We start from the raw sequence: 26,722 nt of genomic DNA, 5'->3' as shown, positions 1-26,722 counted from the left end.
ACATCGTTGATTTGAGAAATTTTCATGAAATTGAAAAACATTCAAGACTTGGAAAAGTTTGCAGAATAAAAAAACATAATTTGAAGACAATACAGAAAAAAATTGACGAAATCATTATGTAAAAAAGTTCGTGGCTTAAAACAATGTTCATTAATTCTAAAAAAACTAACGAATTTGAGAACATTTCATGAGTTTGAAAACAGTTCAAAGTTTTGAAAACAGTTCATTAAATTTCGATAACAAAATCATGAATTTGAGAAAAGTTCACAAATTTGAAAGATAATCAAGATTTGGACAAATTTCCAAAATAAACAATCACAATTTGAAATATATAAACAATAAACTGAAAAACAAAATCGTAAAAAATAATTAATTTGGGAAAAATATTCATGAATTTGAAAAAAATAGAATTTGAGTAAAATTTGGTAAAGTTTGTGAATACAATAAAAAATCAAATTTAAAAATTTCCCGCATTTCAAAAAAATAAAACACAAAGAAAAAGGAAAGAAAAGAATCTAAATTAAAAAAAATCATCTGAAAAAACCGGCAAAACCCAGCCCGGTAAAATTAGTGGGAACCTTCTAGAATGTTCCCAAAACCCATGGAAGAAAGAAATGGGCCACTTGCACATTAGTGTAGTGAGTGGGGGGGGGGGGGGGGGCAGGTCAGTGCCCCATATCAATTACTACAAACTTATTGGTATTGAATAGTAAAATTCCAAATTGAAAAAAAGTTATGCATTTTGAAAACATGAAAAAAGTAAAATAACTAGAAAATAAAAAAAGAAAAAGAAAACACAGAAAATATGAAACAAGAAAACAACAAATACTAAACGTTAAGGCTGTCTGGAAAAACCATCGAAAGCCACCCTAGTAAAACCGGGGGGAACCTTCCCAAAACGCGTGGAGGGAAAGATATGGCCCGCCAGCACATTTGTGTGCGGCCCGTACAAATTATATGTTATTTGGTGTTGTAGGCGCCACGGGGCCAAATAGGATTTCGGGAGCTCCTAACTGGCGCTCTCAGCGTCGGTTCAGCTAACTAGCGCTCGTAGGTGATGTAGTTACTGGGCCGGCCCAGCAAAACTTCAATCAGTCGCGAAAAAAACCCCTGAAAGTGGTCCTATACTTTTTTTGCGTGGAAATGAGAGCTCTTTATTCAATCAGACAGGCGCCGGCATGATCAGCCATCAGGCTGGTTACCAGCAAACCCGGAGGACTGTCCATCCAACACTCCTACACCTCTAGTGTGCTTGCATGTTTAGCACATAGATGAGCGGCGAAATTGGCGTGTCTCTTTACATGACGAATAACAAAAAACGAAAAACTGAAAGCTAAACCCTCAATATCTAGAAGCACTGGCGCTATAACCGACCGTGACATATGGTGCGAGTTCCACAGTTGGATGACCTCCAAGCTATCGGTCTCCATCTCGACTCGCACAAAGCCTGGAAGCTAGGCAAAGATCAGTCCTTCACGAAGGGCCAGCGCCTCTGCCACCAGTGAGTCAGTGACGCCCCGTACTGGTTTACACCAAGCACCTAGGAAGACTTCCGCTGATCTGGCCACACCGCCCAGCCCACAAACTCTTGCCTCCATTGACAGACTGGCATCAGTATTGATCTTGACACACACACCCTCTCGAGGCCGCCACCCATGACCCGGCAAGATCTTCGCATGCTTCTGTGGTAAATCTAGCAGTGCCAAGGTCTCCCGAGTCATCTTCATTGAGAAGATAGGATCTAGACACGCCCGGTCGAGCGTTATATTGTTCCTGGAAGTCCATATTGCCCACATGACCATGATGATTTTTGCTTGATCCTCCACATCAAATCTAGCATCACATAGAATGTCCCTTGACCATGTGTCTGGGTGAAGTTCAGGAATTTTTATTCGCAGCCCCTCCCTCGCCTCCTTCCAGAACAGGTTAGCATGTGGACATTTCAACAGAGCGTGATACATATCTTCGTCTGCATCAAGGCAAACTTTGCACCGAGCCAACGTGGCGATGTGTCTATGTTTCAGAATGCTCTCAGTAGGAAGAATTCCTCGGAGTACTCGCCACCAAAACACTCACACCTTCGGCACAACTTTGAGCTTTCAAAGTCTAGTCCACATCTGTTTTTGTTTCTCTGAGGATTCAGTAACCGTCCCTTCCTGTAGAGCAGTGTGCTCTTTCTGGGTCATTAGAGATCGGTACGCTGTTTTAACAGAGTAGACGCCTGACTTTTCTGCATTCCATGCCCACGAATCTAGTCCACCTCCAATCCTCAAGGGGATATTAAGAATGGCATTTGCTTCCGGAGCAGTAAAATGTTCTCTCACCATTTCAACATTCCACACGCCTCGGTCCACATCTAGAAGTTCAGAAACTGCACTGATATTGGTATTTCCTATGTGGACCGTAGGCCTCAAGGAGATCAGCCCGGGAACCCAGCTGTCATTCCAAACAGATACCAAAGTGTGGTCTCCTATCCGTTTGATCAAACCTGCACGCAGAGCTTGCCGGCCAGCAATGATCGCACGCCAGGTAGTCGAGGCATATTTAGAAATGGTAGCCTCCATGAACTCATTGTTTGGGAAATAGTTCCCCTTCAGTACTCGAGCACAGAGAGAATCCGGGTTCGTAATCATGTTCCAGCTATGTTTTCCAAGTAGAGCTATATTGAACACCTCCAAGTCACGAAACCCCATGCCTCCTGCAACTTTTGGTTTGGCTAGAGCGGGCCAATCAATCCAATGCAAGTATTTGCGATCAATTGAGTTGCTCCACCAATACCTTGCCATAGGAGAAGATAGTCCTTTATAAACCTTCTTTGACAACTTAAAACAACTCATGGCATGAGTTGGAACTGCTTGGGCTACGGCCTTAAGCCGAACCTCTCTTCCAGCGCAGGAGATTAGTCGTTCTGCTCCACCTTGGAGTTTGCTTCTCAGCCTCTCTCCTAGATACTCAAAAGTTCCAGTAGTGATGCGACCACTGGCAGTTGGAAGACCGAGATAATGCTCGTTAAAAGCCTCAAGTTGGATACTCAGAACTGCTTTCAGGTTTTGGCGAACCTGCACAGGCGTGTTTGGACTGAAGAAAATCGAGCTTTTTTCCCTGTTTACACATTGGCCCAAATAGTCCCCATAGATCTGTAGCACCTCATTTAACCTAAGTGCACTAGGTAGTTTGACATTCATGAATATCAAACTATCATCCGCAAAAAGTAAGTGATTGACCCATGGTGAGCGGTAACTTACTCGAATGCCTCTGTCGACCACAGCACCCCCATGACGGTGCAATAACGACGTAAATCCTTCAGCACACAGAACGGACAAAAACGGTGACACCGGGTCACCTTGACAAAAGCCTCTTGAAGGCGTAAAGTAGGGCATAAGTTTTCCATTAACACGAACCGAAAATCTGACCGAAGTGACACACTTCAAGATCAATCTCACAAAACTTGAGCTGAAACCCAGCCTTGACATGATAGCTTCTAAATAGTGCCATTCTACCCTGTCATAAGCTTTCATCATATCGAGTTTCACTGCACAAACACTATTTCTCCCCTTTTTTCTTCTTCTCATTGCATGGACACTTTCATAAGCAACAAGAACATTATCAGTGATAAGGCGTCCAGGGACAAACGCACTTTGCTCCTCACTAATGATCTCACCCATAAACTCCCGTAGCCTGTTTGTAATACATTTTGATGCAATCTTGTATAACACAGGACAAAGGGATATAGGCCTATACTGAGATATTCGTTGCGGAAACCGTACCTTCGGAATCAAAGTGATAGACGTGTCATTCATTCCACAAGGTAAGGATCCTTCGTTCAAGAAATCCAAAACAGCCGGAATTATATCGTCTTGCAAGAGTGACCAGTGCCGCTGAAAAACCCCCGCCGTAAATCCATCCACCCCCGGTGCTTTTGACGGCGCCATCTGGAATAGCACCACCTTGACCTCCTCAACTGTAAACGGCGCATCCAACCGTTCATTCATCTGGTCAGTCACCTTGGGGGAACAAGGTTTAGTAAGTCATCCATCTGGTTAAAACCCTGGGAAGTATACAGGGCCTGAAAGAACCCTTGGACTTCTGCATGGTTTTCCTCTGGTGTTTGACATACGTATCCATCCGCCCGCTCCAAATGCTCGATCTTATTCAAACGTTTATGTTGAGCAGCTTGGGCGTGAAAATACACCGTATTCCGGTCACCCTCTCTGAGGTAAGGCACTCTAGATCGTTGCCTCATCCAGATTTCTTCTTGTCTAAGTGTCTCCCGTAGCTGTTTAGCAACAGCTCGCTCCTCATCATTCGTCCCCCTCCCCACTGAACGGGCTTGTAATTTTTCAAGCTTTTGTCGTAACTTGCGAGCTTTCCGGGTCAGACACCCAAATTCTTTTGCACCCCAGGTGGCAAGTTTAGATTGCATGTCTTGAAGTGCACTCACCACACCCGCTAGGCCAGACTTACCAGCACCCTTTTTTCATTCCTTCAGGACTAGCTGATCATAATATGCGTGGGTTTGCCACACATCTTCGTACCTGAACTGACGTGTAGTTCGGTGTTGCGGTTCCCTTAGATTCTCCCGTAGATCTACCAGCACAAAGCAGTGGTCTGACTCTGTGGTACTAATATGACAAACCAAAGTATGTGGGAATAACTGAAGGAGTTGGAGGTTTCCACAACCTCTATCAATTCTGGCTTATACATTTTGACCACCACCTTGCCCGTTATCCCAAGTGTACTCCGCTCCCGTCCATCCCAGATCGAGGAGGGAGCACTCATCCAAAGCTTCTTTGAACGCCTTCATTTGCCCTTCCGGCCGGCTCGCACACGAGAAGTGTTCAGAAGCAAACATAGTTTCGTTAAAGTCACCAACACAAAGCCAAGCTTCGCGCTTCACAGCAAAAAAAGTGTGTAGGAATCTCCAGCTATGGTGTCTGTCCTCCACTCGCGGAGCCCCATAGAAACTAGTGACCCGCCACTCTTTTGAGTCTCGTGCATTCTTCCTGACCAACATATCAATATGGCTCGAACTGTAATTTTTCAATTCAACCTCAACATCAGTCGACCAAAACATGCCAATCCCACCACTTAAACCATTACTGTTTACGGCGAAACACCCCGAGAAACCAAGTTGGTTCCGTAGGCTTTCCACACAAATAGCCAAAATCTTTGTCTCCATCATGAAGAGGAGACTAGGCCCTTCTTGCTTCACAATATTGTGAAGCTCCTGAACTGCCGCTGGGTTCCCAAGCCCGCGGCAGTTCCATCTTAAACAACTCATTGGCACGGGCAGGGCTGCGCCGCAGCCACTATCGAAGACTCCGAGTTACACGGAGTAGGTTTCTTCTTCTTATGTTCCATTTCAGCGTCAATCTCTCCATCCTTTTGCATCGACGGTTCTCCACTAGGGGTGGCCGTACCAACAGTGCCATTATCCTCTGAGTGAGCACTATTCATTAGGAGGGGTAGATCCACTTTTCTATACACCTGCTTCTGCCCTTGAGGCACTCCTTTTCGCTTGTTTTGAACATGATTCACTCTTAGAGGGGATGTTACCTCAGTCCACCCTTCGGTGCAGTGCTCGACTGTCTAGTTTCATCTTTTTTGCTCTGAGGAACAGACTGCTCCCGCGTCGTCGAACCCTCACCCGATATATTCCTCTTCCTGTCCTCCGGGGCTCCCAAGCCTCTCCCAAAAGGGAGATCACCATTAGCATCTCGTGTTCCAGGTGTTGGGCAGTACAATCCGAGTGACCCAGACGGCCACAGGAAAAGCAGAAGTGTGGCACGTTTTCATACAGAATATCGTACAAATCTGTGCACTTCCTTCTTTTTGACTCAATCAAAATCCATCTCCTCAGGGGGCTTGTCCACATCAACGGTGACCCTAGCCCGCAGGTAACCTGCCATGTGATCAAACTGAACAGATGTGGCGTTTCTATCAATCCGACCCGCTATTGATTTACTCCACTTGTCATCACGAAGATTAAAGGGAAGATTCATGACTCTCGCCCATAACTGCAGCTTGTCAAACCTCAATTCAGACGGTCGCATACACTCATCAAATTCTGAGAGGATCACATCATTCTTACTGACATGCCATGGTGAGCCCTCCCACACCCAATCACGGTCTTGCTGTGTGGCAAACTCCGCCACAAAAGAATTTCCTCCCACAGATCTGAAGGCTAATCCTTTAGGGTTTCCCCATGCAGGACGGAGGGCATTGGTGATAGTGTTGATGTGGAATATGTTGCGATGAAGGATCTTACCCGCCACCAACCACTTCTCCTTATCTCCCTCCTCTAGATCGTCCAAAACCAGAGGCGTTGCCTCCTCATCGGTGATATCAAGTTTCCTGAGCGCCTCAACCAACTTTGCCCTAGCCACCCCCGGCGACGAGGGTTTCTTCCCCTTCTCCGGATCAGAAGAGGACGCCATCTCCTATTCGATCACCGTCGCACCCCGTCGAGAGATCAACATGCGCCGCCACGGTTCCACCCGAACCCTAGTCGCCCGTCGCCAAGCTCCAGGTTTTTCGGGGGGAAAAATTCCGACCCCGAAAGTGGTCCTATACGAGGATCGAACTCGTGCCGCGACAACCACATACGAGTACGGATACCCACCTGACCTACTATGATATACTGATGAATTACAAGGCAAACTATTTAAGAACATTTGTAGCCATGCAAATTTATTGAACAAGTACCATTTATAGTACCGCTTTGATTTTTTTTAATTACTCAAAACTATTAAAAAAAGTGCATGAATGTCAAAAAAGTTCATTGATTTTGAAAAAAATAATCAAATTTTGAAAAAATATCATCAATTTGAAAAAAGTTCATTGACTTTGGAAAACATTTATCCATTTTCAAAAAAGTTCATTGATTTTGGAAAAAAGATCATTGGCTTTTAAAAAAATTCATCAATATTTAAAATGTTCGTCGACATTAAAAAAAGGTTCATCGTTTAGAGAAAATTTCATATATTTCGAAAAGAAAGCTCATCAGTTTTGGAAAAAAACCCAGAGATTTTGTAAAGAGGTTCACGAATTTGAAAAAGAGGTTCATTGATTTGGAAAACAATTTGGGAATTGTAAAATTTTGACGCGTTTAGTAAAAAAGAAAGAAACACGATATGGAAAAAGAGAAAAGAAAAGTGAAAAAACAAAAATTGTTCCATAAAAAGAAAACTGGTTCTAAAAGCTTGCCAAAACCGAGGGATGCTGCAACCTGGACAAAGAATAAATAAAATAAAAAAAGTGGTTGGTGTGTTACCCTCTCAACCTAGAGATCCCGAGTTCAACGGGACTTCCTATTTGGCGCATGAGGCACTAGCGGACATGCCAACGCGCAGCCGCCTCCTCTAGCATGCCTTTGTTTGGCCAGCCCATGAGCGGATTGGACGCCCTAGTTTTTTGTTTCATTTTTTTGCCTTTTGTCTTTGGGAAATGATTCCCTTCAACCGGCCGATCTCATGCGAGCGTCCGCCACCTCCGTGTTCGTTAGATGGGCTCTTAATCAGACGGTCAGGAGCTAACCCATCGTGTCCACGTTCTGCAACTAGTCAGTTGTTTCAGAAAGTGGTTATGCAACTAGCCCCTTGTTGCAAACCGACCATGGGTTAGATCCTGCAACAGCTCGGACTATGGAGGGTGACGGCGGATGGGACTAGGGAGGGCAGCGGCGCAAGCCAGCCAGCCAGACCCCCCGAGGCGGCGACGACGATGGGATCTCCGCTGACGGTGGACGGCCTTTGTACGGGTCCAGAGATCCCTTTTTCCATGTTCGTGTAGGGCGGCGTAAGTGGTAGGTGGTGGCGGTGGTGGTCGCCAGTGGCGGTGATTTGTGCTCCCCGGCGTGCTTCTGAAACCACGGGAGCGGCGACGCTATTGCTTTGTTGTGATCGGCGGTGACACGTTCAACGCACGCAAGGACAGCGTCATTGCTGCATATTCTTTCATTTTAATTTTTCTTTTTGCAATATTACCTATGTTGCAAAAGTTCCCCAACCACATCACCGTTGTTGCAAAAAAAAGTGAAGACGGGAAAAAAATTCTACAACATGACCTATGTTGCAAAAAAAATCCCGCAACACAATCTATGTTGCAAAAAGTAACTGCAACAAAACCTCTCTTTGTATATGTTTCCGCAACAAGCCCTCTATTGCAAAGTAAAGTAAGACATTCGGCTACTTGATTGTGTCAGATCCCACGGCTCGCGAGGCGGCGGATCTTTTAAAAAGATCTGCCGGCCGACGCGTAGCAGCCCCTCTTTGTCTTTTTTTTATTATTTATTTCTTCTTTGAAAGAATTGCGAATTAAAAAACAATTTTCAAAAAAGTGAATGTGCAAAAAATGTTCCAGAAATCATAAGATGTTCGTGGTTAAATAAATGTTCATGATTTGAACAAAAAAGCTCGTGTATTGAAATGATGTTTGTGAATGCAAACAATATTCATGAATTTCACAAAAGTGTTCATTTATTCATAAAATGTTTGCCGATTGAAAAAATGTTCATGATTTCAAACAACTGAGCGTTGATGAACACAATTTAAATACAAAGAACATTTTTTTAATATTATGGACAAATTTTGAAGTCAAGAGCATTTTTCAAATTTGATGAAGTTTTTTTAATCTGATGAACATTCTTTTAAAAATTCATGAATATTTTTGGATATGATGAACATTTTTTAGTTTGATGAATTAGTTTTTTCCAATTTTATGAAAATATTTGAATTTGATAACATTTTTCGAATTCGATGAACAATTTTGAATATGTTGAACATATTTTAGAAGTTTCATGAACATTTTTATAAAATATGAACAAATTTTGAATTCAATGAACAAAAATTGAATTTTAGAAAAGGTTCACCTATTTGAAAAAAAGGTACCCATATTTCAACCATATGCTCCTGAATTTGAATAAACCAAAAAAACTATAACAAAGAAAAAGAGAAATGAAAAAAGAAAAATAGAAGTGATAGGAAAAAACAAAAAAGAAGAAGAAATGAAGAAATAAAAAGAAAAACAGGTTTGGGAAGGTTCTAGAACATTAACCCATTGGCAACCAGGTTTTATGGCAACCAGGTTTGCTTCGTAGTGAAGCTCGGTCATCGTGCTAGTTTAGTTTAAGTGGTCTGCTTAGTTTAAATGGCCGGCGTGATTTGCATTGTTGCATGGTCAGACTCACATGCACCCATGGGTAGAGATATACGATCTCTTCCATGCGCAAGCACAAGACAGATAATAGACTTTTTTCCAGAAAAGAAAAGGACAGGCAGTAGAAGATAATCATTATACTTGTGTGTATAAGACAAATATGGGAGATAAGTAGCTGCATTACAAGCATATAATTATTCAGAATTGCATAGCTCGGGCCGAGAACCGCCAATAAATTTTATATTTCTGTGCAGCAACACGGCGGAAGAGCGCCCCCCTACATAGGTATGCAGCAACAGATTGGAAAATCACGACCCGCACACGCGTTATAGTAGAGAACCATGCCACTACCCTCGCAGATAGCTTTGCATCCAGCGTCAGAGATACATGCATCCAGCGTCTCGCACACCGCCTTTTTAGTAGATTCTGCAAAATATAACATATGCACATTTATCAAACAATATGTGCTTTATATAGGTTAATTCAGGATTGCTTCTGTACACCACCTAGAAAAAGGTTACAAAGTGGAGATTAAGAGTTACCCGTTCGATAAAAAAAGTCTAGTATGGTCTTTTATATCCAAATCAATTGTTTCAATGTATGATCTGCAGGCTGGTGTGGCAATAGCCAATAGACATGGGTAGCTCGCCTACCGCCGAGGGCGGACATGTTGCAAGCCTATAGTCAGGCCTATAGTGGCATAATGATTTCATGTATGCTCGACTGCCGTTAGTGATCTGATTTCATACCAAAACTTTGATCTTTCAAGTCTCCTAACTATACCAATCTGAGCTGTATAAAACTCTTCTATTAAAAATCCACGCTCAAGATCTGTTCTACCTATTGTATTAGCACTAAATAAACTACAACACATACCATCAAACATGATCAACATTCAAGGCTATCTATAATCAAGAAGACTCCCATATTTATATGTGTAATCACTGTGGGCCTGATATATGTCCTTGTGGGAAGTATTGGTAAGTCATGGAGCGGCGGGTTACATAGAGAAGGTTAGCCATCATTGGTTCTAGTTTCTTTATTGCGGAGCAGGTGCCACTGTTGGTTCTAGCCTCTTGATTGAGCCGTCAGGAAGATAGTGGTATGAATTTGTTAATCATTTAAGCAATTTTAACACCCGTGTAAACTTTTCAAAGGGGGTGTACGAAAGCATTAACAAGTTTAAGAATTTGGAAAATGCATGCATATCAAAGTAAGGAGATGTCTTACATACCAATGTGAGCATGGCAACATGGCAAGGTAAAGCTTATAGTAGCAAACACCACCAAAGCAACAACCATCAGGCACACGATCGTCGATCGTGTTGTAGTGCTCCTGATGAGTGCCATGAAACAAAGATGTTACTTCTATTCTATTCGTCCCTCCTTCTTATGTTCATCTGTGTTTGGTGCTGCCAATAAACTCCTTCATTTGCTGTTATTTATATTAGAGAGGCCCAATAGCATTTTATGCAATGACCTCGCATCCAAGTATTTCTCCTGAATAATTATTGCCATGTCTTGCTGGTTCTACATAAATGACATATACTATTTTATATAAATGGTATGCATTTCATGTTATTTACATGTAGTACTAGTTTCAATATAGAGTCATAGTCAAACATTAGGCATTGATCTTCCATTTATTTTTCATGCAATGGTATTAGTATTACAATATTATAGAAAATTGCATATGTCTTGCTGGGGCAAATAAATGCCGCATATCTTAGGTAATCATCTTGCATCCATGTATTTGTCTTAAATTATTGTTGCCACATCTTGCTGATTCTACATAAATATCTTACATTCTTTTATATAAATGTTTTGATTTCATATTTATTTAAATGTAGTGCAAATTTTATATAGTCTTAATCAAATATTAGCCAATGATCCTACATTTATTTCTCTTAGTCAATGGTATTAATATCACAGTAGTAACAAAAATAGTGTATATCTTTTTTGTCAAATAAATTTTGCACACCTACTTTTACTAGTAATTATGTAGTACATACAATGCGCGTTAATATTAGGCAAGATATTAATTGTATTGCATATTACTAGGCAAGATATTATTAGGTAGGATATAATTAAACCATCCGTTCATAAATATAAGTCTTTTTCGATGTTTCAATATAGACTACGTACGGATGTATATAGACGTAATTTAGAATGTAGATTCACTCATTTGCTCCACTGCGGACTACATACGGATGTATATAGACATGTTTTAGAGTATAAATTCACTTATTTTACTCCGTATATAGTCCGTAGTGAAATATCCAAAAAGACTTATATTTAGGAATGGAGGTACTGCTTGGTTAATGTTGACATTGATATGAGGCACGATTTTAGTTAGTGAAGGGTGCTAGAAATGTTTAATGCTAGACACCCGATCGATGTAGATCGTAGGATATATGTGGTTGAACCGGTGAGATTTATTGGATCTCCATAACTCGTTCCTTTTATATTGATGTGTGTGTGTGTGTGTGTGTGTGTGTGTGTGTGTGTGTGTGTGTGTGTGTGTGTGTGTGTGTGTGTGTGAGTTATTCTCTGTTTTTGATTATTTTATTGTTGCCACTGGTTGCATAGAAAACAAATATGAGACATTGATTGAATTTTGCATTTATCGAAGAGGCAAACAAATCTTAGATACTTATCATGGATTGATATCTCTTCTAAATTAATGTTGGCATGTACAACTCTTTTCTATATTTTCTTTATGTCATATTTCTGAAAGCTATACCATCGAATTCGTATCTGAAATCTTTTCCATTAGTAGGATTTTTATGGCATACCTCTCATATATTGTTGATCCTACTGATAGTCAAAGTAAATGTCAAAATACATATTAGGCCATATAAACCTGAACAAAGGGCGTAGTATGGCATGTCGTTGTAAATATCAAGGACCACAAAGTTAAATGTGTTTATCAAACATTTATATTCTCTTACACTTTAAGATAGCATAATGATATTGTAAGATTTTATATCTTGTTTGTTCAGATAAATAAATGTCATGTATCTTATCTTATATTTAGTGATTGGAGGCATCATACAAGTCACCACATTGATGCTAGAAGTTAAGGATTATTGTATGCCTGATTATATCAATAATCGTTGGATGTTTCCTGCACGAGGACTAACAAGCTGACAAAATCCTCATTTTATGACAAGTGGGTTAAGGGCATTTTAGGCAAATCATGTACTCAATGTCAAAACTAACAAGTGAAAATAACTAGCGGTAAAACCATGGCAAAACCACCGGCTCTACAAGGGTCTCTCTCAGCATCACCTGACGTCCAGTTAGATATTCTCCCAGAAAAAAGTTGGACAATATCCTGACATCATGTATAAACTAGAAGCTCCATGTATTTCCTGACCCGAGCTGAGAATGCACCTTGATCAAGGCGAATTATTGACATCCACACATCCAAGCAGCCCTGATAGAATCCCAGCTCTTCACCTACCTGGAAACCCATCTTTAAACCGACCTGCCTTCCTTCTTCCTTTCCAGATACCTTGCCATCATCATAACCATCTTTGTAACCGTCTTGATAATGTGTCTCGTCTAAGGCTACCATTGGTTCAAGAAAATCCATGGTAACCAAGGTCTAATAACGTCCAGCGATTATTCAGTTTGCAGAAGTACGTAGTTCAAAGAAATCTGCTCCATCATCAACAAAATAAAGGAAGTAACTATATGATACATGTTCAATGAAAATAAAACAAGCTCCTGACCGAATGGAACGTATAGCTCAAAGGAAACAACAAATTAAGCTTTTAGCTCAAATAACCTAAATGGTGTTGCACATCGAATATGAAAAAAATACAAATGATTGATTAAATCTAGAGTTTGTAAGATCTTTGAAAGCATGACATATGAAAAGTGAAAGTGGTCCTAAATTCCAGCCCCATTCTTCCTTTTGCCCCCGCAGACAAAAGTAGGGATGTTATCTTTCCTCTCTTCAACCCCTTGCTAGTCAAGCACACATTATGAAATAGTATGACTTCGACGCAAAGAGATATTAAATTTTGTTCTAATAACTACGGCTCTATATTCTGCAGGGCATATGGTACTCTATATTCTGCCACAGATAGAAATACGGACTGTATGTATTCTGCCATGCTCAAAACCCATACAATACACACAACTTGGAATAGCACACTCAAATATATGCTCATTGTCCATACACAAAGAAAAGCATGCCCACTGTCCACTGTCCGTTATACAATCAAATATATATGCTCTGTTATGCACCATCAGATACATTCTCACTGTCCATCCAATGAAATTATGAAACCATAGAAGAGCATGGCGAAAACCGGTTGCTATGCGCAGCAGGGCGATACCTTCGATTTTTTGAGTGGGGAAAGAGAGAGACGGCCTTGCTGCTTCTATTCGCCGGCACCGCAGTCCTCCGTGCTAACAGCAGAGGAAAGGAGAGATGCGTCAGATCTGGCATAAACAGGAGCAGGCCAGAACACGGAACAGAGAGAGATGTCGGATCGAGTTTCCCCGTGCTTGCTGCTGAGAAACGAGAAAGAGGGGAGGGGAGGGTGAGGGGGCACAGCCGCCGCACGCCGCCGCCACAGCGCCCCCGTTCCCCGCCGCCGCCGGCCACGTCCAGAGCAACCGTCGGGAAGTAGAGTGGAGGAAAGAGGGGGAGAGGAGGGGATGCGCCTACCTCGAGCTGCGAGCGCCGCCGCCTTTGTTCAACCGCTCCGATCGGGAATCGCAGACGCCGCCGCTGCTTTTCCTTTCCGTGCGAGAGGTGAGGGAGAATAGAGGCAGGGTTTTTTTTTTTCGCGTGATGAGGTAAATTTCGGTTGTGTTTGGTTTGGTCTTTGGTGGCTGTCCACACGAGAAAGCCAACTTCTGTTTTTTTCTTTTCTCAAAGAAAAAACTTCTGTTGTTTTTTTAGTTCAAACTTTTGTTGGTTTCTTTTATAAAACGAAACTATCCGATTCTTGTACCATAGCAAATATAGCGGCAGGGTGCAGTTAAATCCCACCTCCGCACGGTTTGATTGTCATTGTTGGCCGAGAATCGTACCTAAGGTGGCGTATATATGTAGCAGGGTTTTTTATCAACCATACTTATGACATAAATAATGAAGGCATCACCATGCAGGTGCCCCACAAGGAAAAGTAACTACTGGCATATTCATTCGTTTATCCTCTGCAATGGAAGCAACCATCAATGAGCTCCATCAAGCAGACGGAAAAGCTAAATTTGGGTACACATGCATGCATGCATCTCTTGTCCTCCGCTCTACCTTATCCTAACTTTTACCATAGGAATCCCCGGGCACATGCTTCCAGCACAAAAGCCTCTGACACCATCCGAGCCAATATATCCTAACACCTGAGCCTACATGGCCTGCACATTGAAGTTATGCATTGATCAACCCTTACAGACTATATGTGCATACGACACGCTTACATCACTACACACATGCACTTAAACAACGTCTACTGAAGATCGGGTTGGAGTTGCAAAGTTTTTAGTTTTGCCGAAGTGACCACAGTCGTCTTGATATGGACAAAAAAGTTGCCTCACACCAAAAAAAATAATCCGCATTAATGAAACTTCAAAGCATGAAACTAGGGGTTTGATCACAGTGAGTTAGGATACAACCACCCTCCTATTATCGAACCACCGGTTAATTATCGGGAAAGTCACCTTGTGATGGGGAAGGGATACCACTCGATTGAAAGAGGAGGCAATCGCCTTTTTGGAATATTCCTTGGATATGCTGGTTGATGGAAGTCATGGACAATGGTGCAACGAGGGCAACCGCCTTGCTTATGCAAGTGATTCTGTTGTCCACAAAGAAAATTCTCCAGTATGTACATCCCTTTCTTTTACCGCTTCTCCCTCCTAACCCTATCCATCCTGATGTCGTATCTCTCATCCTACTAGCGACATCAATGGTGACTCCAACGCATGGCACTCGGCGGCAACACTAGATCAAGCATCCGTCGATCTCATACAAAGAGATTTTCTCAAAACTGATCCAGAATACCCTCCATCCGGATAAATCCCGACCAGACATCTATCTCTTCTCTCTTATCGTTGGTCGTAATGGCGAGAAGTGCTCATGGGCTACAACCTAAAGTGAATGATGGCGGCGGGCTGGTTGTTGGCCTATCCTATTGCCCTTATATCACCCAATAATAGTGGCGTAACAACAGTGAGTTGTGTGGCTCTATCCCAAGTCGATGAGCTCTCCATCGACACCTCTTTATTTGCCAAGCCAGTCTTGTCAGATGGGCCACACCGGTCAGTATTGCCTTCAAAATGTGACCATGAATCCAACAATGTCGTATGTGATGGCTGGACCTAGAAGTGGTATCGATTTGCAGAACATATATGAGAAGTGGTACTAATCTATTAACTTAGCCTCAGTTCGTGATGGTCTTATATGCAACTACTCCAACTCTTTTGCATATACTATTCATGTTTTACTCTAGAATACAAGGTACCTATCCCTGAGCTTTGCTGGTGACATATCCAGGTCGATGAGGGGAATTCGATGAAATCTCTCCACCATGATGTAATGAACATTGTGTTTTTATAGGGTCAGACCCATGAAGGTCTAGTACCAACAACACATGATTCTGGCTTCTTGAAGCAGATACACTTGAGTGATACTTAAATTCATGAGAGCCAATCCTGTAGGAATTGTATAAGGTGGCGGACCTTGTTGTGTCATCTCTCAGCATGGATGGGCCTTCTAGTTTCCTTATAACACTCCCCGAGCATCCATCTAAAAAATCTTCCTGTTCAAACCACGATAGTTCGAAGGTGACGATGCCATGATCCATGGGTATATACACGCATGATAATAGAGACCCAGAAAGCACGAGTGGCCCAAGCCCATGCCTCGGAGTCCATGAACTATTCCGGCCCATCACCGCCTTAGAGCGCAAGCCAATGAAACTACTATAATACGCAGAATAGTTTCCTTAGCTAACAATGTACTCCCAGCCTAACCATTTATTAGAACCACCTTACGATCCTTGAGATCTAAACCATTGTAAACACCAAACCCTACTTCTCATACGAGACTAGAGCAATCAATCTAGACAAGCAAGGACTATGATATTGCCTCGATCCAAGGCCATGTAGTTGGGTAAATCTCTTCTCATGTGTTATGATTGCTAAGTATATAGCCTAACAACGAGTTGGGCTCCCAAATCCAAGAGTTTGTAGCAAGCGGTAACTTTCTCTTAGTAAGAAACCAAGATATCAATCCATGGAGGCAACAATGTTCTTCTGCAAATAAGGGTAATATCTACAATAAAAATAAAACTTCACTTGTACTCCCAACATTACCAACAAGGGTGTACATGTATTCTACCATCTAATTCAAAGGGTACTGAACCTGATGGAGATGGCAAATCCATCTCGGGGGGTGTGCTTGCAATGGTGGAGAAAATTGAGGAAGGGCATCTTGTCTTAGAAGTTACTTCAGAGGTGAGGAATGGGGAGCTCAATACCCTGCAAAAAACCAGACGATATGAAAAATTTGAAGACAAAGAATGGCACAACGGAGTCGGACCCAATAAACCAGATATCAACGGCCTCCGAGGAGGCTGATCGGACGCAATGAACTTCTATTTTTGAACTGTTTCACAACGGGTAACATTGCGACAATACGATCGTTGTAGTATGACCCAATAAACCAGATATCAGCGACAAGTTAACCCCCAAGTGATCTTTTTGTTGAAAACTCACCTAGATTCTTATCCGGCTGATTGTCCAAGGAAGAGATTGAAGACGGTTTGATAATTTTGAACAAAGTGATGGTAAAGGTGGGATTGCTATGTTTTGGAAGAGAGAAGGTAAAGTAAGCCAACTTTACTCGATCCAAATTATACTGAGAACAGAATTAAGGAGAGACCGGATACGATTTGGTGATTTACTGCTGTGTAGTTCAAGTGGTAGGACAAGCATAAAACATGGGACATAATGAAAACAAGCCAAACATAATTTACCATGGGTTATGGTACGACATTTTAATGAAATATTGTTTAACAATGAAAAGGAGGGAGGAAACTTGTGATCCAAAGGACATATGACAACATTTCGCCAAGCTATGGATGACTGTCGACTTGATGATCTGGGATATGAGGAGGACCTGTTCACATGGCAAAGAGGAATGATTCAAGAACGCCCAGACTGGGGGTATGTCCAATGCCCTATAGGCTATGGAGGCTATGATACTCAGAGGTGGCTATCGTGCATTTTAGGCTTTGGGAACTCTGATCACCAACCTCTTTTATTGGATACAAAATATCACAGAGAAGATTCAGAAAGCGTTGTTTTTAGGTTTTATAGGGCCACAGAGAGAAAAAGGAAAAAAAGATACGATCTGAAATTATATCATGGAAGTTGGGTAGCCACAGAAAGAATAAAGAAAAAAAGGAAAAAGAAAGAGAAAATAAAAAGGGAAAGCGACGCCTGAGAGATTCGAACTCTCGCGGGGAAACCCCATGTACTTAGCAGGCACACGCCTTAACCACTCGGCCAAAGCGTCACTTGATGTGTACAACATGTTCCGCACGTATCTAAACCGTTCATTTGGCTCCAAAAGGGCTGGCACGGTATATATCTAAACCCTATTCGCCCCACCCCCGAACCCCACACCACAGCCAGCAGTCAGACCATGGACGGCGGCGGCGTGCGGCCAGCGCTCCAGCCCGCGGCGGCCGGAGGAGGGGCGTCGGGCAGCCCGGACGAGCCCCGCGACGCGCGCGTGGTGCGGGAGCTCCTCCGCTCCATGGGGCTCGGCGAGGGCGAGTACGAGCCGCGCGTCGTGCACCAGTTCCTCGACCTCGCCTACCGCTACGCCGGGGACGTGCTCGGCGACGCCCAGGTCTACGCCGACCACGCCGGCAAGCCCCAGCTCGACGCCGACGACGTCCGCCTCGCCATCCAGGCCAAGGTCAACTTCTCCTTCTCCCAGCCGCCGCCCCGCGAGGTACCACCGCCACCGCCACCACAAACCCTAGCTATTCTGTATCTTCCCTAGGTTAGATTCCGATTAATTACCAGATCCTACCAACTGGTGCACCACGCGCAATAACCCTGTTACTTACCTTCAATTGGTGATTGACGAGGAGAAGGGGCCGCTTTAAACCCTAGATCAGGGGAAGTAGCGCTGTGGACTTCAATTGGGGAAATAATAGCCATAACAGAGGATGCGCAGATGTGTCGCGGAAAGAACAAAAACTGATCTGTGCTTTTGAGATTTCAGTTAATTGCTGGGTTTTGGCTGGGAGATATTTTTGGGGAAAATTTAATTTCAGATGAGGGTGGATACTGGATTAAATGAATGTGTTCCACAATAAGAACACATCAAAGCCTCAGATATGGTGGTTGGTCAGAAGCCGACATTCGTGACGCACGCAGAGATTGCGGTTTTGAGTCCTCGAGCTCACTACGAAGTGTCTTTTTGTCCACACTTGTACATGTCTGACGGACCAACATATTAGTCAATGCTATACTGAAATTATTATAAGTAAAACATAGGAGGGAATGCTGTGGGATTCGAACCCAGATTCATCTCAAGTAGTACTCTAGCACTCTACCACTTGGACCAAGATGACTCCTTACCCTTTAGGAAGCTGGAATTAAATTGGTGGGGTAACCAGGGAGTGCTGACAGTTAAATCCCTGGGTCAGCTAATCACTCGGCTGAGAAAGATTTTTTTAAAATAAAATAAAATCAAAGCTTCAGACATGGTGGTTGGTCAGAAGCCGCCATTCGTGACGCACACAGAGATTGCGGTTTTGAGTCCTCGAGCTCACTACGAAGTGTCGTTTTGTCCACACTTGTACATGTCTGACGGACCAACATATTAGTCAATGCTATACTGAAGTTATTATAAGTAAAACATAGGAGGGAATGCTGTGGGATTCGAACCCAGATTCATCTCAATTCTCAAGTAGTGGTACTCTAGCACTCTACCACTTATACCAAGATGACAACTTATCCCTTAGGAAGCTGGAATTGAATCTGGTGGGGTAGCCAGGGAGTGCCGAGATTTAAATCCCTGGGTGCAGCTAACCACTTGGCCTGAAAAAGAAATTAAAGGAAAAAAATCAATGCCTGAGAGATTCGAACTCTTGCAGCTCGAATGCACGGATACTTCAGCCGACCAGCGAATCCGTATCCGATACCGTATCCGATACCGATACTCCTCCGATACGCCCCCGATACGTATCGCTGGAGTATCGGAGAATAAATGATTTAAAACAATTACGATACTCTAAGGATACTTCGCTAATACGTTTTGGATACTTTTCCAGCCCAGGTAAGAGCCCGCTCAGCCCAGTTAAGAAGCAACCAGCAACCCTAGTGCCCCGATGCCCCCATCCTTTCCCTCACAGCGTCTTTCCTCCCTCCCATGCTCACACCAGGCGGCGGCTGTGTCGCCAGCAGCTGCTCACCCAGGTCCCAGGGCTAGCAGCAGTGGCGGCTAGCCGGCGACGAGCTCCTCCTCCTACTCACCAACGTCCCCTCTCACGCAACAGCGATGGACACTTATCTTCTCCATTTCTCCTGCCCATCCAAGCTCATCTCCTCTTCTTTCTTCTCTGATCTCTGAAGATCTATCATTCTCATCTCCTCCAGATGGCTTTGAGTGCCTACAACGTATCCGTATTGGCACTTTTTGAAAATGACGAATGTACGTATCCGTATTGGCCCGATACTGATACCCGTATCCGTATCGGTGCATTCGAACACTTGCAGGGAAACCCCATGTACTTAGTAGGCACACGCCTTAACCACTTGGCCAAAGTGTCTGTTGGTGTTATCATGACCTTCCGGAGCTACATAGTAGTATCTCTTTTGGTCCAAAAGTAGGTATGATATCTAAACCCGATTTGTTCCCCGAAACCCCATCAGCTATAGCAGATCATGCAAGCAGAGTCCAGTTGGGGCATAAGGTTGACATTCAATTTAGTTCATGTCTTGTTAGGAATGTTCAGATGAGCCCATGTCTTCTCTGGAAAGTTGAGTGTGTATTGTACTGTAGCAGCTGTCCAGCCGTTGGAATTGGAAACAAGATACTCACTTTCTTTTTTAGTTAGCTTTACTCTTTAAGATATATTATGTGTGTTATTGATAACTTTCATTGGATGTCACCCTCTTTATGGGTCAACTCAAATAATTGCATAGAAGGGAGAGCATCTGTTAGAGCCTCTAGACCGGAGAATATTCCCGTGGCCAGGAGGCATTAGAGGGCTCGCAAGGAGGCACCATAGCCAGTGCATATAAGAAAGGTAATGGCATGGCAGGGAATAGAGATGAATGCGAGCTATACTGTAAGCACTACTTACAAAACTAATGCTGCATGAAAAAACTGTCATGGTTACGGCGTAGAAATAGAGCAAACCAACACTGAAAGAATGAAGGTGTTGAAGAAGTAAAAGGCATGCCTAAATTCCAAGTAAAGAGAGGAACATGGCACAAGAAGCTTACCACCAAAGTGAGGACCAAAGATTGCTGCTGTGTAGCATGAAGCCAGGAATGCAGGCAATCTGAAGCGAGCGGCCATCCAAGGCTTTACTTATAGAAAGGGATCATTGTGAATCCGTTTCAGAGTAGAGAGAAATAAGCCACCGAGAAAAATAAATAAAAAATTGCGACGCCTGAGAGATTCGAACTCTCGCGGGGAAGCCCATGTACTTAGCAGGCACACACCTTAACCACTCGGCCAAAGCGTCTCTTGTTTCTAAATTATGTTTAACATTTACTTTCAGAGCTAAACCTGATTCTCTCCATTGGCTATGACACCTTTCCTAGTAGCCTGCCATTAGGGCCAAGACGAGTCCATTATCCTTTAGGAAGTTGGATCGACCGAACATTTGCCAGTTTGGTGGGTGACCTGGCACTGTCGAGATTTAAATCCACCCGGGTGCAGCTATAAGCAGATGATGCAAGGAGAGTCCAGTTGGGGAGAAGATTGACGAGTTAGAATTCAATTTACCCCATGTCTTGTTAGGAGTGTTCAGCTGAGCCCATGTCTTATTTGAAAAATCGACTGCTTATGCTCAAGGGTCCAAAATGTTATGAATCATGTGCAACTATTTCCATATACACAATGTAACCTTTTGAGAATCAAGCAAGAAATAAATACCCTCTTCTGTTAGTGCAGTGATGGTGCTGATACTGTGGCAGGCGTCTTACTGTTGGTCTTAAAAACAGAATACTCAGTTTCTTTATTAGGAGGCTTTACTCTTAGATATATTATGTGTATTATTGATAACTTTTGTTAGATTTGGACACTCTTCACTGGTCAAGTCAGATAATCACATAAAAGGGGTAGCAGGGCATCTGTTAGAGCCTCTAGACTGGAGGGTATGCCTGTGTCCAGGAGGCGCTCTCACGAGGTATCGGCAAGAAGGAACCAAAGCCAGTGCAGAATCAGAAAGGTGACGGGGTAGTGGGGAATAGGGATTAGGGGAAGACTCCTTTGTTGATAAATTGCATCAGTTGCCACAGCTAGGGGACCTTTATATAGGCAACTCAAGACTAGTGTCCTGGACGGGTGCAAACTCAAACTGCTGCAGAACGTGACTGCTGCTGGTTCTGTTGAAATGACTCTTTATCTTAGGGAACAAATGATCATTTCCTTTAATACAGAACTCTTACTGTAGCATATTCCAACTGAGCTGTGGCTGTTGTGGCCTGTGGGCTTCCTCCTCTGGTACGGAATTCCCCACATAACATTCCGTAATGACGGTTACCTGCCAATTCACTGCTGCACTGGTCCCCCCCACTCCCACCCCCTCCAATTCCTCGGGAACAGGGTAATCCATGGCTAGACTTTTAGGAAAACATGAAACAGACAGGGTATGATTCTTAATGTGTATGAGGCTGGCATCTCAAGATATACCTAAAATGTTGATGAATCATGTCAGGTAGTGGAAAGATATTAGAGATTGAGGGTCGTCGACAAGGGTACTCACTTGTGTGTTAGTTGCTAAGCGCAACTAAAGAAGTTCTTGCGTGTGTGTATAAAGGCTAAGGACAACTCTTTTGGTTATGCTTTGAAGTCAATAAGTGCCTGTTTTATGTTCTATCATATCCCTGGAAATTCTAAGTTGACACAAAGTACTCTATACGCATAGGTGGGCTGACAAGTCATTTTTTCTGATGTCGCAGGTTCTACTCGAGCTGGCACGCAGCCGGAACAAAATCCCGCTGCCCAAGTCCATTGCTCCACCCGGCTCCATTCCTCTGCCACCTGAACAGGACACCTTGCTGAGCCAGAACTACCAGCTCCTACCTGCATTGAAGCCGCCAACTCAGACCGAGGAAGCAGAAGATGAGGAAGAGGGCGCCAACGCAGACGGTGCCAGCCCTAACCCAAACTCCTCGCAGGATCAGAGGGGCAACGAGCAGCAGCAGCAGCAGCCTCAGAGCCAGAGCCAGGGCCAGAGGGTTTCTTTCCAGCTGAACGCCGTGGCCGCCGCAGCTGCAAAGCGTCCCCGAATGACGATTGATCAGCTGAACATGGGCTGACTGGCTGTTGTGGATGTTGGCTGGTCCCTGGTACTCTGTGTCATTGCTGTTGTAGATCGTTGGCTGGTCCCTGGGATCGCCCTTTCTGGCCATCGCCCTCCCATTTCACCATTCAGATTGTTCAAAAAAGTAATAATTCACCCATGAGAAACGCTGATGCTTCAGGAAAGGGAGCAGCGTTGCAAATAAGTGTATGTTGTAGCCGTGCACCCCAGGTTGATTAGTTTCTGTCCATTATTGTCAACTTGGTTTGTTTTGTAGATTATATTTATTTGTGGAACTTGAACTGTTCCGTTGCTGTTTCTGAATATAAAATCAGTGTTCCTATTTCCTATTTGGTGGGATGTGACACATATTTGGTGGTTAAATTGAGGACCTAAAGATATAGAGGGAGAAAAACAGAGAGAGAGAAAGCTGTAGTGTCAAATGCATATGCACTAATTTAGCTGTTTTCTTCATCAGAGTTGCCTTTCTTGTCAGGGGGAGGTGATCGGATGGGGTGACCTTGTGTGCACGCATTGCGGTGAGGTGGTAAAGGTGAATCAAAATGTAGAGAACACCAGCCCGTCTAGCTCAGTTGGTAGAGCGCAAGGCTCTTAACCTTGTGGTCGTGGGTTCGAGCCCCACGGTGGGCGTTCTGCCTCTTTTTTCCTTTTTTTTTTTGTACTCTCGACGAATCGATTTCCATGCGCACTTCAGGAATTAGGGATGGACCAAGGCACTCCAGCTTATTTGGCAGCGGTACTTTATTTACAGCACCAACCTGTTGTAATCTATACACATTCTATGAACTGAGCTATGCAAGTCGTAATTTACTGCACGTAAATATATATTCACGCTAACACATTTGACATTTTGACCGTTCACCCGGGCCATCAAAGCCACGCCAACTCCAGGTCACCGAGTCCACCATGGCCGTCGCCGTTGCCGTCTTCTCCGACCACGCCCAGCCCGAGCAGCTCCTCCAGATCATTGCCCATGCCCTCAGTCCCGGGAGCACCGAAATGCTGACCACCCACGCCGCCGCCGTCGCCGCTCCACGGGCTCATCATGAAGCCCAGCTCGATGCCCTCCAGATCGAGGTCGATCGAGCCGATGGACAGGCAGTCACCCAGCTGATCCTCCTCCGCGACGTGCTCCGGCGCCGCACGGCCCTGCTCGTGAACCCCCTCTGCTGCCGCCAGCACCGTGGTGGTGCACCGCAGCGCCTTGGTCCGTATCGGGCTGCTGCTCGTGCCCTCGGGCAGGGCGTGCGCCTCGCCGCCGGCGGCTTGGCCTGTGGGTGGTTGGAGCAGCCGGCGCCGTGAGACTGCAGGTTCCTCTTGCTCAGCGTGGTGTTCCAGTAGTTCTTGATCTCATTGTCTGTTCGCCCCGGCAGCCGCCCCGCGATCAGCGACCACCTGCCCACAGGCCACGTCAACTGTTATTACATGCTGACCCTGAATTAGCAAGCACTTGCAATTGATTAGCAGTAGCGAATTCTAGCTGGCCCTGTTTAATTTACTTGCGCCTGACAAGGTTAGCTGCTGCTTTTGCATACGTGACAGTCTGACTGACAGAGTGGTTAGTTGTTGTAGCTCAGAGCCTTTTCAAGTTATGGTGTAGATTGATTAACAGTGGCTGTTGTGCCACACTGCCACATCTGGGAGGGAGTGGCATTTCGTTCTAGACCTAGCTCCATGGGAGCCTTTTCAAGTTATGGTGTAGTAGATTGTTGTTGTAGATCAGAGTGGTTGTGCATGCATGCATGCATGAATGAATGCATGTCATCATCAACTTTGCTGACCGAATAACTCGTTTACCTCTTGGGGCTAGGGACACGCACTCAGGCTGTCAGCAAGAGGTTGTTCTTTTCTTCAGGCATGGCTGAATTGGGAACATGCACGCTGACTGATATGGATAGTAGGTGTGTACAGGTGATCATGATAACTGGATCCTATATTCATTTAGCAGGCGTTGGCCTACTTTGCCTGATCATACATCTCTCTCTGTCTTCCATGTAGGGAAAAAGAGAGTGAAACTCCAACGGAAAGGTCATTAGCATGACCTTGGTGTTTATTACCAATATTTTTTGTGAAACAACTGTGACTAATTAATTAATACTCCTCCATGACCAAAGACCAACTTGTACACCTTCGTTCACACTATATATCACATTGGGAATATGCATGTAAATGCAAGTGTAACCGCAAGTAAACAACAATATACAATGCTTGATCATCTACACAAGAGAAAATGCGCATGGTACGGTGCAAATGAAAGGAAAACAACATAGATCTATGTGCACCTGTTGCCTAGGAGCCTGTGGAGCCTGACGATGAGCTCCTCTTCGTCGTCGGAGATGTTGCCTCTCTTGATCCCCGGCCGGAGGTAGTTGAGCCACCGCAGCCGGCAGCTCTTTCCGCACCGATTCAGCCCTGCACACAACGTCTCAGTAAGCACGACCATCTCGAGCTATGCTAAACCAGTGATCTCTCTCTTTTGCCGCATTCCTTGTTTCAGCCACCTGGCCGCGCGCTTCTTCAAGCATACTCACACACACACACACTCTTTGTTTCAGTTGCAATGGCTAGAAAGAGTTCGGAGGAGAGATCGGTCAACTTCAAGAAAATCGCACGCATAATAGACAAATGTATGTATTGATGTAATGTTCAGAGAAAAGCAAAGATTAGAGACGATGGTGTGTGTACTGTAACCTACCAGCTCGTTTGGGAAGGCTTCCCCACTTGCCCTCGCCGTGATCGTTGATGTAGGAGACCAGGATCTCGTCCTCCATTGCCGTCCATGCCCCTCTGTTCAGGCCCTCCTTGGCGCAGCATGGCTTCCTCCCCATATCCCCTGCCCCTCTCTCGGTGTCGGTGTGTGCATGTGTCTGACAGAGGAGCGCTCAGCTGTTCATGTGTATATGTATGACGTTCCTAGATGGGGGCCTATTTGAAGGTTAGATGAGGCTGTGTGAACGAAACCGTAGTAATTAGGTGTTAATAGAATGGTAATCAAAACTGATCAGTGGCAGGTCTGCCGGCCCTTTCTCACTGTCAGAATGATTGGGACATGCGTGCGCGCAGCTCATCTGTTGATCCCTTTTTGGTACTTTCATTATTTCTTGAAATGATGGAAAAAACCTCGGTCCATGCATTGAGTGATGCACACAACCATATATTACTAATTATTAAAAATACCGAATAAATTGGCTTTAGAGAAGAAGACGAAAATCTGAGGCCATCCACATTGGATATGCGTCGCGACAACATCGACTCTATCCACCTAACCTAACCGCAAACATAACTCCCCCCACCCCCCACCCCCCCATCACCCTTTAAGAATAATCCCCAAGGCACTCACACGGATGGATTTATTTATTAATTATTAGTTGATGTTTTCCTATGATCAAGTAAATCGTCTTCAAGTCGTCCATAACCGTGGGCACAACTAATCGAATAGATTTAACCGTGCAGGGATGCATCGTTACCCATACATGCTCAGTCGTCTCTTAATGTCTGTGAGTAGCACACTTCATGGTGTATGCCTGGCCGATGGGAGAAAAGCGATTCTCCCATGTACGGGAGATCCGGTGCATGCATACGTCGTTGGTTATGCTGCAGATCCGAGTGCATGCAAACTATGCTTCATCGTATACGTATAGACTATGCTGTTCGCATTAATATAGCATGGTATCATGTCAGTCCACTTAATGCCATGCATGCGTCTCTCTCTCTCTCTCTCTCTCTCTCTCTCTCTCTCTCTCTCTCTCTCTCTCTTTGCTGCTCACAACCGGTCTGACAACATCTCCTCTCTCTTCCTCTCAAAATCCATCATTTTTAGTTTCCTTTACAAAGTTTAAATTGTTCATATCTTTAAAACCAAAATATTTGAACCCATCGCATCAAGACCTTTAGAACAAGATCAATCTTGGATAGATTCTAAACATGTTAAAATTTCAATGTGTTGACACACTTTTCACTAAATCTATTTCACTAATTATATTTTTAATGATCAAATCAGTTTTTGAAATGAATTTTTAATGA

At 44.0% G+C, this 26,722-nt stretch overlaps 2 protein-coding genes, 1 long non-coding RNA gene, 3 other non-coding genes and 1 pseudogene across 7 annotated transcripts; 2 read left to right on the top strand and 5 right to left on the bottom strand.

The window, feature by feature from the left end:
- Window positions 1-9,278: 9,278 nt before the first annotated feature.
- LOC123066504 (uncharacterized) lies at window positions 9,279-10,668 on the bottom strand. Its single transcript, XR_006431354.1, has 2 exons — window positions 10,391-10,668; window positions 9,279-9,582 (listed from the first exon to the last, which is right to left on the bottom strand). It is a non-coding gene; the product is annotated as an uncharacterized lncRNA (long non-coding RNA).
- A 1,573-nt stretch (window positions 10,669-12,241) lies between these two features.
- On the bottom strand, window positions 12,242-13,990 carry LOC123066503 (protein LTO1 homolog). Its single transcript, XM_044489571.1, has 3 exons — window positions 13,840-13,990; window positions 13,505-13,577; window positions 12,242-12,818 (listed from the first exon to the last, which is right to left on the bottom strand). The coding sequence occupies exon 3, from the start codon at window positions 12,751-12,753 to the stop codon at window positions 12,499-12,501; it is 255 nt and encodes an 84-aa protein (XP_044345506.1). The 5' UTR covers window positions 12,754-12,818; window positions 13,505-13,577; window positions 13,840-13,990; the 3' UTR covers window positions 12,242-12,498.
- A 3,625-nt stretch (window positions 13,991-17,615) lies between these two features.
- Window positions 17,616-17,697, bottom strand: TRNAS-GCU (transfer RNA serine (anticodon GCU)). Its single transcript has one exon. It is a non-coding gene; the product is annotated as a tRNA-Ser (tRNA).
- A 91-nt stretch (window positions 17,698-17,788) lies between these two features.
- LOC123072337 (transcription initiation factor TFIID subunit 9) lies at window positions 17,789-23,028 on the top strand. Of its 2 annotated transcripts, none has more exons than XM_044495901.1 (2): window positions 17,789-18,105; window positions 22,335-23,028. In XM_044495901.1, exons 1-2 carry the CDS (start codon window positions 17,827-17,829, stop codon window positions 22,692-22,694), a joined length of 639 nt encoding a protein of 212 aa, XP_044351836.1. In that variant the 5' UTR covers window positions 17,789-17,826; the 3' UTR covers window positions 22,695-23,028. The 2 variants fall into 2 exon arrangements, with proteins under 2 accessions (XP_044351836.1, XP_044351835.1); XM_044495900.1 differs by having other exon boundaries at window positions 17,795-18,141.
- On the bottom strand, window positions 20,813-20,893 carry TRNAS-GCU (transfer RNA serine (anticodon GCU)). Its single transcript has one exon. It is a non-coding gene; the product is annotated as a tRNA-Ser (tRNA).
- A 228-nt stretch (window positions 23,029-23,256) lies between the features above and the next one.
- On the top strand, window positions 23,257-23,329 carry TRNAK-CUU (transfer RNA lysine (anticodon CUU)). Its single transcript has one exon. It is a non-coding gene; the product is annotated as a tRNA-Lys (tRNA).
- An 85-nt stretch (window positions 23,330-23,414) lies between these two features.
- On the bottom strand, window positions 23,415-25,577 carry LOC123066502 (transcription factor MYB1-like; annotated as a pseudogene).
- Window positions 25,578-26,722: the final 1,145 nt, after the last annotated feature.

This window comes from Triticum aestivum, chromosome 3B (genome assembly GCF_018294505.1).
Source record: "Triticum aestivum cultivar Chinese Spring chromosome 3B, IWGSC CS RefSeq v2.1, whole genome shotgun sequence".
In the NCBI taxonomy this organism is placed as follows: Eukaryota; Viridiplantae; Streptophyta; class Magnoliopsida; order Poales; family Poaceae; genus Triticum; species Triticum aestivum.
This window is presented reverse-complemented; position numbering and strand designations above follow the sequence as displayed.

Excerpts from the sequence above, each read along its gene's own strand:
- LOC123066503 (XM_044489571.1), bottom strand. The coding sequence starts at position 12,753 with ATGGATTTTCTTGAACCAATGGTAGCCTTAGACGAGACACATTATCAA.
- LOC123072337 (XM_044495900.1), top strand. The coding sequence starts at position 17,827 with ATGGACGGCGGCGGCGTGCGGCCAGCGCTCCAGCCCGCGGCGGCCGGA. Across the intron at positions 18,142-22,334 it reads CCCAGCCGCCGCCCCGCGAG|GTTCTACTCGAGCTGGCACG; the intron begins GTACCACCGCCA and ends CTGATGTCGCAG.